The sequence below is a fragment of the Alligator sinensis genome, unplaced genomic scaffold (assembly GCF_000455745.1).
Source record: "Alligator sinensis unplaced genomic scaffold, ASM45574v1 scaffold471_2, whole genome shotgun sequence".
Classification (NCBI taxonomy): domain Eukaryota; kingdom Metazoa; phylum Chordata; order Crocodylia; family Alligatoridae; genus Alligator; species Alligator sinensis.
In genome coordinates, this window is record NW_005842143.1 from 131,739 (window position 1) to 143,880 (window position 12,142).

A 12,142-nucleotide genomic window follows, 5' to 3' on the forward strand; every position below is an offset into this window, starting at 1 on the left:
GTAGGTGGCGAGGAACACAGCCCAGCAGCTTGAAGAGCTGTGTGCAGTTCGTAAGTCTGTTGTGGTGCAAGGGGAGTGGGGAGGGAAGGAGTGTGTGGGGGGCAGATCAAGCCCCGCACGGTGAGGAAGGAGTGGGGCTGGGATGGGGCACAGGATGGAGCTGCGGGAAGCAGGGCACAGTTCCTGCTGCTATGCACACCCCGAGAGTGTATGGGGGGGCATTTGCCCCCCAGATCTGCACGGGGCGGGGTGGGGCAGGCTGCAGCTGCAGGCTGGGGCCAGGGCGGCACCAGGCTCTTCCTGGCACATGGGGGTGGGGTTTAGTTCAGGGATGCACTGGGGCGGGCGGGGGCGCTGGAAGGGAGGTTATGGGGGGCTACGGTGAATTTTTGGGTGGCTGCAGCCCCCATTGTAGACCCCCCACCACCACCCACCCTGAGCATAGCCCAGCCCAGCACCCCTCCTCCCATGCCGGGAAGAGCCCACCGCCACCCTGGCTCTAGCCTGCCGGCTGCATCCTGCACCCCACCCTGTCCCGCCCCGGCTGGGCAGCACCTGCCCCAGCCCCTGTACCTGCTCCAGCTCTGCTCCTCCCTCATCGCAGGGGTCTCGACCTGCCCTCACATGCCCCTTCCCTCTCCCCTCTCACCTCCCTTTCCAGCACAACAGACTTACCAGCTGCATGCAGCTCTTCAAGCTTCCAGGCTGTATATAGGAAATCGGATCAGTATCAGCCGATATGCCTCCTTAAAAATCAGCTATCAGTATCAGCCCCCAAAATGTCTATCGGTGCACCCCTAATTATATTTATATATATATACACACACATATACACACACACACACATAAATATCACACACACATACAGAATGCATGATTATGTTTTAGGATTTAAATGTCAGGATTTGTTGACATGAATTAGGGTTCCTATGGAACATGTCTAATAATTCGTGCATCAAGATGATGCTTTCATTCAGAGTTGTCACAGTATACCATGATATTTTAGAGGCACTTTGTAGATATCTTTTTTCAAAGACCAGCATTAAAGACCCACTCCTCCCACTGTTGCAGCAAAAATTCCTGTCCTCTTCTGAGGAACAGAGAATTTCTCCATGAATTCAGAGGGTTAAATTCATAAGGAAACCAAGTAAGTAGGAGAGGGAACGCTGGAACAGTGAGGCAGCCAAGTGAACCAAAAGACTTTTGGCGGTTCTTGTCCCCCTCACTAGTGTGCTTGATTATAATGGATGAAGGGAATTAATCATAATATGTAAATACTATATTACTGTCCTACAGAAATCCTTAGGTCTCACTTTACAGACATTAATTTGTTGTCCAACAACCCTTTATTTATGCAAGGGACTGTACAAAAATATTATAAGGAAACAAAAACTCAGACCAAGAAATAGGAGTCAATTTGTTTTCCAAACCTGGTAGATGCTTTATTTTGTTCCATTTTTCTTGAACTTTCTTTTATTGCCATACTTTCCCCTGATACACAATCTTCTGTTAGACTCTTAACAGTTAGAGGAATGGTGTATGTGACAAATGAAAGCAAAGAAGCCTCTGCTGTTTGCTTTCACTGATTTGTTTGGATTCTGCTCTGTTCTGAGCTGGCAAGAGATTTAAATTGATGAGAATGCTATAGTTTGGAGTACTAAAATGCAGGATCCTTGTCAATTTACACCCCTGCAGGCTCACAAGTACAGAACTGGCAAAGGAGCAGAGGGCTAGCGCAGCACTAACAGATATGCACTCAAGTCATGTGCATGCAGTCCTAATTAAATTAAATATCTTGGATATGTTTCTCTTGGGCTCCTAGCAGCACTTATCTGAAAGGCTGCAAGATCTGCTCTCACTGATGCAGCAAAAACACAATACAGCAGATAGACAACAAAAATGCAAGTTTTAAGAGGAGAAGCTGACCTTGATACTTTGTGGTACTACCTCTTTAAATTTAATGGGACACAGATCAGATGAATTTTATTACAGCCAGCAAGTATAAAATGAAGTACACCACTTATGTGTTACACTGCCATCATGTGGTCACTCTGTCTAGCCACAAAAGGTAAAAAGAAGATACACAAACCAATACATTTCCTCCTTTCTTTTCTTTTTTATTTTTTACTCTCCATTTTTCTTGTATCAGCAAACTGAACCCGTGACAATAAACTCATTAAAGCATGGTTAGCCAAATATTTGAAAATTCTTACATCTTCAAACACATTCTTCTTCATTATTAAATAATATAAACACTAATATGCTCATCACTGGCAACAGCACACACACATACAGTCCCTGATGGAGGAAATGACAGAGACAAATGAGAGCTAAACACCGAAAGTGTAGCCTTTTTTTAAATGACAAGATGGACCTCAGGAAGTGATTCTTTAGAAGCAATGTGAATGAAAAAGAGGATAAGAGCCTGGATCTGGAGGCTGTTCACACATGGAAGCTGGAATAAAGACAGAAGAGGGAAAAGAAAAACAAAAGGAGGAGCAGAGCAAAGAAGATATGTAGGAACACAGTATAATGTGAAATACCTGGCATCAACATAATGACTCACCTGAACAAATTAATATTCTAGTTTACATACATATGCAAAAGTGTCAGCAAAATCTTGTATCAGAATATCTGCAAAGAAAACAGCAGAATGTAATAAACAGGAAAATAACATACTAACAGGCACAGAGTAGAGAACAACACCCAACAGACTGCGTGAAATACAAACAAATGAAAAATAAATCCTGCTTGCATCTGCGTATCCTAGCATTTGACGTGTACAAACATCACAGTGAAGTTACCTATCAAGTCCTTACCATAACTGTGCAACAGGGTTGCCATGCCTCATTAGTTGTATTATAAAACCAAACTCAAGCAAACTGGGCAAACTGAAGTTAGTTCAGCAGAGCCAGGAAAAAAAATTTTCTCTCTCCTCTACTGAACAAGTGATCTTGAAAACAAAGTCTGTAATATTTACTAGACTAAAATGGGAATCAACACATGAACTCAAGAAGGCTGGTGTCATGGACTAAATATAAATACGTATTTACTGCTGTCCTGGTCTGGAACTGTAATGATGGTAACTAAATCTTTTATTTTATTTGAAACATCTAGCAAACTGTGCTCAGGTTGTATAGGGCAATAGTTCTTAAACTGTGGTCCACAGACCACAACAAACCCAATCAATTAAATGTTTGATGATAAGCATATGGAGTGGTCTGCAAAAAGACTTTAAGGGTGGGCAGTTGGCCCATTGACCCCAAAAGTTGGGATAACTGGTGTAATGCAAATATATTCCTTTTTATTATATATTTGCTTTTTATTGCTTTTCATTATATATTTTGTGGGTTGAGGGGAGTAGCTGGAATTGCAATTTTCTAGTTTCTCTATTTTAAACAAAGTTGGACAGCAAAAGCAAAGACAATCTTGAAATTCACACTGCCAAAGGCACTTGTCTTTTCACTTGAAGCTGCCCTCCTCAAAGATTTTTAGACCTTACTACTGGCCAAAAGCTAGAAAAGTAGTTAATTTTATTCTAGGAGGAAGTTATATTATGCTTACAGTGCAAGTGCAAAGGAAATGGATTATGAGTTTCTTTTCTTCTTTTAGGCTTAATCAAGTACATAAAATACAAGTGAAATTTTCCGAACAAATATGAACCCAGAAAGGGAAACACTGTTCCAGGAATACAGGGCAAAACAGGGGACACTCATAAAGCCCTATTACTGGCAGACACTGAGCCACAGCTGTGCCAAATGCCCCTATCATATACGGACAGGGGAAGAAGCAAGAGTTCCTTATGTGGAATTTCACAAGGCCTTTGGCTTCCCATACGGACAAATGACTCCTCAGAACAAACACATTATATTCTATGAACTGAGAAACTCTTCCAGCATGTTAGTCCAAAAAGGCCATGCTACAAATTGCATCGAGTATAACATCCATCCAGAATCCGTGTTATTCGAACTGGGTGGTTACCTAGACTCAGTTACATATAGATATGATAGCATTGGATACATCATTCTTTATTCCAACTACTCTCCTTGTAATGAGGCTGACCACTGCTGCATAAGCAAGATCTACAACTTCTTGACCAAGTATCCAGACATCATCCTATGTATATATTTCTCTCAGCTTTACCATACTGAGGATGATTTCCCTGTATCTGCATGGAACCGTGAAGCTTTGCGAAGTCTTGCCAGTTTGTGGCCTCATATGACTTTACACCCACTTTGTGGAAGAATGTGGCATTCCCTCCTCTGCAATTTTGTGAGTAATATACCAGAGGCAACCTTTTATTATCCAGTTTTACCTGCAAGAGCATTAGCTGACCAACAAAATTTGTATAGAAGTAACACCATTACAGGAATGAAATCTTATTTTATGAAAGCATCTCCCCAAGCAACATATGGAAACCCAAACGTATTTCAGAACTTGCAGAAATCTTCTTTCACTAAAATAGCCTCTCAGCAATCTGCATCAATGATGAATGGCAAATTGCCACCACTGATGAGTCAAAACCATTTGGTGCCTTTTACTAACACACTTCCGCCTTTTGGGAGGAAACACCTATACTCCAAACCAAAAAATATTGTAAGGCACTTAAAAATGCCTCAGGAATTCAGTGAATTTAATGATTCCCAATTCTTTCCCAGTGAAAGGCCTGTTCAGATGATAAAAATCACTGAAAAACTTACAAGCAGCAAAAGCAGAGACCAAAGGGGGCAAAAAAAGAAGGAAAGTAAATTCACCTCTTATAAAAATTAATATTCTGCTGGGACTGAATGGCTTAGAGAATTGATATGGACATGAAACCGCCTACCTTTAGAATACTAGTCTGAATATATCCCAGATCAGTAATGATGTACATTCAGTGCTTTCTGATGACTTTTAGTGACTTTTGACAACCGGATTTGATGATCTCAGTTTAATATCTACTAGAAAGATACTGGTAGTATTCACCACCATGACTGGACCCTTAGTGGCAGCTTCGGCAACAAAGGCTAGGATGAAACAGGCAACATAGGCCAAACTCTGCACCCACCTACCTTCAGGTGAAGGTAGAGTCCCACTACCTATTCTCTGAATACAATGTCTTCCCTCTTCACCCTTTATCAACAAGTTTGCATATTTTAAAATTACATATGGATATGTAATACCAGAGCACATGAAAAACAAAAATGCAGAGAGTCTTTAAGACAGATCTTTTACATATCAAGATAATAGACAGTATGAAGCTAAAGTTATACTTCAGATCAATGTTCTTGCTGTTGAAGTAGACTATATTTGTTAATGATAACATTGCAACTACCATGAAGTTGGTAGCTTTAACTCTTCAGCTGGCAAAGAGCTTGTGAGCAGGGGTACAGAAACTTGATGCAAGAATGAACACTGGCTAATTTTGTCAAATCAATTTCCACACCCTCCCCCACCCTCATTTTTATGGCTGTGGCATGAAGCCTGGGTACATCTATCCCTTATCATGCCCAAATCCTCAAACCAAAGCTCTGCTTTTCACTCTACATGCAATATTACAGTACAAAACTAATCTAATCTAAGTGATGTGCCACTTTCCAATCTGATGATGTAACTTGCCAAGTATATTCCTCTAGGGAGGTGGCTTATTGGGCTGAAGTCAGGCATGTGCATGGTTTGCAGACGTAGGCCTCAGTGCAAGAACTTTTCCTCCTGTACTAAACTCATGTCCATAAGACACGTCATGCTTTAAGGCCTGCTACACCTACACTGAAGACTCTTACACAAGGAGCCTCCCCCGATGTCAGCAAGAGAGGGCCTGGCTACTTGAAAGAGAACAGGCTACTTGTACTGCAACAAGCATTAAAAGACAAAAAGGGAGCAGTTAACTGGAAGCAGTTCAAGACGCATTGGTTAAAGGCGACTTTCACAAACCCCTTTTGTGGGGCTCATTCTTTTTGCCTGGCAGGCTGGACTGGCCGTGCCCATCTGTCTGCAATCCAAATCCAGCTGGTGTTCCCAATCCAGCACCCAGGTGGACACAGCAGGCACCATCTGGCCACATGGAGGATGGTGGGGGTCAGGTTGCCTCCAACGCACCCCGACAAGGGAAAGGAGCCTGATCCGGCCCCATGGAGAAGGAAATGGATATAGCTTGGCCCTGAAGTGGGGGTGGGCATAGCCAGGTTTTAACTTGGTCTACTGGGTGGGGGGGAAGGGGGGCTGGGTGGAAGGGACTTGTTCTCTGGCATCAATCAGGTATGCACAACAGATAATATTTTCATTTTCACTACTGTATGTATAGCCAGTCTCTTGTTCATGTTACTGACCTTTAATTGAAGTTATTTAGGTACACTGGTAGTTGCAGAAGCGTAACAAAACAGATGGCACTCAGCACAGCAGCAGTACTATGGGTAGCTGGGGCTCCTGGATGCCAATGCCAGTGGTGCTACCAGCTGTCTGCAACAGTGTCTGTTATTTTTCCATGCCCCACCCTCCCCAAGTTAGCAAGTAGGACTATTGTCATAGTTGCCCCACCTTAGTTATGTTACTTGGTCAATACTGGTAGTATAATTTATTAATAAAAACACTAGTAGTTACATTTTGAATCTTACCTGTATACATATATATTTAAAGTCCCTTCAAGGAGGTGAGGCCTAGCACTGAAAGGAAATTGCTTCTCCTACCCCTCAGCATTACTGAGGAAAAAACCTGGAGCTGGGTGAGGTAATTCACAGCACACTGCTCCGAGTTGCTGTAAAACAGGTTCTAATAGGACAGAAAATTAATTGCATAGGTGTTCTACTTCCTGCAAAGCTTCTAGCTTTGTGTGTATTGAATGTTATCTTTTTTGTATATCTTATAACAGGTGTTCTATGCAGTATTCACAGTAGGTAAATTGAAAGTGGCCCTATACACAGATATTCAATAGGGTCTGTTATATACATACAAACCTCAAGATGTTCAGAGGGCAAATCTGTAAAACACAAGGAAGTGCAAAGGAAATGGATTATGAGTTTCTTTTCTTCTTTTAGGCTTAATCAAGTACATAAAATACAAGTGAAATTTTCCGAAGAAATATGAACCCAGAAAGGGAAACACTGTTCCAGGAATACAGGGCAAAGTGCAAGATCCCTTGTGATCTTTCCATGAAAGTAATTATAGAAGAGCAAAACAGTGCTTTTGTTTTCTTCTTATGGTTCTACCATCTCTTCCTTTTAATTGACAAGGACACAAAAGAAAATACACTTACCTGAAAATTTCAGACTGTTTTTGATGCAGTTGGGAAACAACTCCATTTATATTCATGAATGGCCACATGGTCTGTAGACAACAAAGAACTCTTCCCAATCCAGTGATGAGTATTTTTCAAGATGGAGATAATAACTGAGCAACCTGATGTTTGCCTGGGTATGTGAGATATGGGGATGGCTAACGGAGAAGGGGGAAAGGGCAGCTACAGGTTTCCCTCGCTTTATGCGGGTTCTGTACGTGCAAATTCGCTCTTATGTGATGACCCTTTTTATGCCAAAAAATTGTTATATGCAAAGTAAATTCACTCTTATGCGATCAGTGTGATGGAAGCCCAAGGTTAGCTGCTTTGTGCGGTGCACTGTGGGAGTGACATGCACCAAAATATAGTCTTCTGTGTGGATTTTCTTTTTTTGTAAAAATATATATCTACACTCCGAGTATCACTCCACAAAGAAAACTTAACCCATTACAAAAACTGCACCCGTGCAGCCCGTGCACCCATACAAAGGCCTGCTGGTCACCTGGACCTGTTACAATATCCACCTCACACGCTGCACACACAACCAACCTCTGGTCTCTCAGATTAGACAACCACTTCATTTCATCCCCACCCTGCTTGCGGGCTCACGTATTCAGTTCTCCTGTCATCCATGCCACTGTCACTTCAGCTCCCACTGCTGCTGCTGCTGCTGTCGCTGTCCTCAGTTCCATTTGTCTCTTCCTCACTGTCACTACCCACTTCCCTGCTAGGGGAAAGTTGAAAGATCCTGTGCCACGTGTCTTTGTGCCCAGTGGCTTTGGCCACATCCTCTCCATCCTCCACTACCTGTGGGTGGTCGCTGCTTGCCACCTTCTCCCCTTGCCGCTGACACTGCCAGCAGCATCTGCGGGTGGTCCATGATCGCCGCTGTCCACCGCCAACACTGCTGGTGGCATCTGCAGGTGGTCGTGGACCACCAGTTGGTGCTCGCCACCCCTCCTCCCCCTGCTGCTGACAGTGCCATGGCCACCTGCGAAAGCTCCCCACTCGCTGCCGCCACGCTCCCACTGCTGACAGTGCCGCTGCCGCCTGCGGGAGTTCACCGTGCCCCCCCAGCCTCTGGGGGCACACGGCGCTCATGAGAACAGTTCACCAAGCCCTTGATGTATTCCCCTGATATAGCGGTAAGTTACTACTATGTCCCCTCTCAGCCTTCTCTTTTTTAGGCTGAAGAGACCCAAGTGCCTCAGCCTTTCCTCATATGACTTGCCTTGCAAGTCTCAGATCATATGGGTGGCTCTTCTCTGGACTCTCAAGCTTTTCCATGTCCTTGTTGAAGTGCAGCACCCAGAACTGAATGCAGTACTCCAGCTGCTGTCTCACCAATGCTGAGTAAAGTGGAAGAATCACTTCCTTTGTTTTGCTTGATGTGCATTGGTCAGATCATTATCAGTATGAACAGGATATGGTATCTGCAAGTCTTTTCTATAACATACATGTGACACAGAGCCTCCAGGCTGACTGATTTGTAGAGCTTCACACACCAGAAATACTGCTTCCACCTCTTGCGGCCATTGACCAGGATGTGTAGAAACTTCCCCCATCTGCCTTTCAGCCTAGTTGCACAAGAGTTGAACACAGAATGGGAAAAAGCTGCTTTACTATCAGCAAACAGCTTTGAAGCAACTATATTTGAAACTCCTTTAACCATTCGGGAGCTGCTGAGGTTCAAGGAGGTCCCATGCCAGGATTGCTAAAGTGTCTTGAGAGCTCTGAGTCTAGACACCCAGTACCAGATGTCATCTACCTAGACTTTAAGAAGGCCTTTGATATGGTATCGCATTCTGTTCTCTTAAATAGACTGACAGGCTGTGATGTAGATATCAACCTGGAAAGATGTGGGCAGTGGAGTCCCGCAAGGCTCAGTCCTTGGACCGGTGCTATTCAATGTCTTCATCAGTGACTTGGATGAGGGCATGGAGAGCACCCTGTCCAAGTTCACAAATGATACCAAATTATGGGGCAAAGTCAACACACCAAAGGATAGGGAAATGATCCAGGCAGATCTGGACAGGTTGGAAAAATGGGCAGAATGAAATAGGATGCCGTTTAACAAAGACAAGTACAAAAGTGCTGCACCTGGGCAAAAAAGGACTCCCAACACACTTACAGGCTGGTGGATGACCTTCTCAGCAGCACAGCAGTAGAAAGGGATCTTGGAGTCATAATTGACTCCCAGATGAACATGAGTCATCAATGTGATGAAGTGATCAACAAGGCTAACTGCACTTTATTATGCATTAGCAGATGCATGATGAACAGGTCCAGGGAGGTGATGCTTCCCCTCTATCTGGCACTGGTTAGGCCATAGTTGGAGTACTGTGTCCAGTTTTGGGTGCTGCACTTCAAGAAGGATGCGGAGAATCCTGAGAGGGTTCAGAGGAGGCCTGCAGCAAGGCCCTACAAGGAGAGACTGAGGGATCTAGATCTCTTCAGCCTTTGCAAGGGAAGGCTGAGAGGTGATCTTGTGGTTGCCTATAAATTCATCAGGGAAAGGCAGCAGGGAATAGGAGGTACTCTATTTACTAGGGCACCCCCTGGAGTAACTAGGAACAGTGGCCACAGATTGATGGAGAGCAGATTTAGGTTAGACATTAGAAAGAACTTCTTCACAGCAAGGGTTGCCAGAATCTGGAATGGGCTTCCCAGGGAGGTGGTGCTCTCCCCTACCTTGGGGGTCTTCAAGAAGAGACTGGACAAGCACCTAGCCTTGGTTGTCTGGCTCTAGCATTCTTTCCTGCCCAGGGCAGGGGGGTTGGACTCAATAACCTACTGAGGTCCCTTCTGACCGCAATATCTATGAATCTACTCAGAGCAGAGTTTCACCATCCACTTTCTGCTTTGAAAAAGTCACCTCTCTCCTGAGCACTTAAAACTTAATAGCCAAATCTTTTGTGGGCAAACATAGTGGGGACATCTCAGAAATCCATACTACATCCTGATTTCAGCAGGTTTGGGTACACCATCTGTCTCACAGCCTGCTGAATGTTATGCCCTATTTATATGCATGTAGCTAGAGGCTCAACATTTCCCTCTCACTCAAACCATAATGGGAAAGCACAGCTCTGAACTATTATATCAGCCTCTTCACCAAGATCACTAAATGAAATTCTAGCCAATCTGCACAGCTCCACTGCAGATTGAGCAATGTTTGATGAAGGAGCTCTACAACAAGTGTTAGCTTTGGAGCAGTGATCCTCTGATTCCAAGACCTAATGCCAAAATAGCTGACCCACCGAGACTGCCCCACAAATACTGTCTGCTGGGTGTCATGGATCTGCCCATCCTGACTCTCATTCTAGGTAGATAGGAAGCCCGAAAGTTCAGAACAACATTAAAGTTTCTTGCTTTTGGAACATGAAGCAAGAACTGTACATTTCCACCAAGATGGAATCCCCTACTTCTATCAAAATGTTCTGTTTCCCAGCAGTCAACTTTGAATAGTCAAACTAACCCTCTCCTCAGGTTCTTATACCACTCCTGATTCCCTAATAGACAAGTACCTCTGATAGTACATTAAACAGTGTGATTAGCACCAGTCAGGTGTGAAGCGAGCATTTTTTCCTGCTAGGACTGAAGTGCAGATGTTCTGTATATTTTGCAAACGTGATTATAACTGTGCTATGGGAACCATGGAAGTTCCTCTGATTATCAGCTCTTTGCACAACACATGTTCACATTTTAGATGGTTGTACCTTTTCCTTTTCAATAGCTTCAATATGGGTCTATAACTGCTCTCTGGTTTTACTTTAAAACCAAGTGTTGGAAACTAGAGGGATCTTTTTAATAGTGTAAGGGTCAGGCTTGACATGCCTGGATACCCATGAAGTAGCAGATGAAATTATAGAAGGCCCAATCCTTCACATTTCTGAGACAGATTAATTGTGCTTCTTAAAAATTGGGATTGGTGCAGATGTGAGTCAGGCCAGACCAGCTTGTGCCTCTAACAATATCCACTCTTGGCCGTGGCTGTAGAACCTTCAGAGGGTTTGTGTGGTTAAAGTCAGTGGTTGCTACACTGACGCAGAAACAGGCATGCTGCACTGCTCTTTCCAGTTGAGAAGCAATACAGGCAGCCTAGTCTCTGCCCTGGCCATTTGCAGGAAAGGACAGGAGAGGAGACGCCCCTACTCCCCCTGGGTTGCACTTTTGTAACCCGGGTACACCAAGGGTGTGCCTTCCTAGTAAAATGGAGAGGAAGTGGTGACAGACTAGGGTGCTGAGGGAGGGATGTCACCGCCCTACATGCGGATCCCTCCGTTTCTGTATAGAGACAACCCCATGAGTGTACACTTAACTATATACGGTTTTATTATTACAAATATAATTAAAACATTTACTTGCCAGAAATAATTGTATACCTGATATTACAAAATAACTTTCATAATCTCCGAGTCAAGAAATAAGTTACCTGACCCAATGAATCGAATAATATTCACTCCAGTGGGTAAAACCCAGTACTTAAAAATATGTACACAACTGACCCAAAGATTTCTTCAAGCTCTCAAACCCATCAACAATCATGGTTAACGACACTAAAATAATAAGAACAATATTATTTATAAAATGTAAAGCCCAAGGGGTGATGATCCCAACAAGAAGCAAGGGGGGCAAGAGTGCCCGAAAGCCTCCCTGGCTCACCAAGGAAGTCCAGGAATAGGATATCTCCAAAGAAGAGTATACCTCCACTGCTTGGGCCTGTAGGGGGGCTGTTAGGAAAAAGGAAGGCCCAGGGAGGAATAGGAACCCTGCTAAATGGGCAGAAACAATTGGTGATGGACAGGGGGGACAAGGCTGAACTCCTCAACGAGTTCTTTGCCTCAGTGTTCCTAAGTGAGGGGCACGACAAGTCTCTCACTGTGGTTGTAG

General features: G+C 43.9%; 1 protein-coding gene across 1 annotated transcript; it reads left to right on the forward strand.

The window, feature by feature from the left end:
• Nucleotides 1–3,657: 3,657 nt before the first annotated feature.
• On the forward strand, nt 3,658–4,770 carry APOBEC4 (apolipoprotein B mRNA editing enzyme catalytic polypeptide like 4). Its single transcript, XM_006025390.1, has one exon. It carries the CDS (start codon nt 3,658–3,660, stop codon nt 4,768–4,770), a length of 1,113 nt encoding a protein of 370 aa, XP_006025452.1.
• The last annotated feature ends 7,372 nt before the right edge of the window (nt 4,771–12,142 follow it).

Excerpts from the sequence above, each read along its gene's own strand:
- APOBEC4 (XM_006025390.1), top strand. The coding sequence starts at position 3,658 with ATGAACCCAGAAAGGGAAACACTGTTCCAGGAATACAGGGCAAAACAG.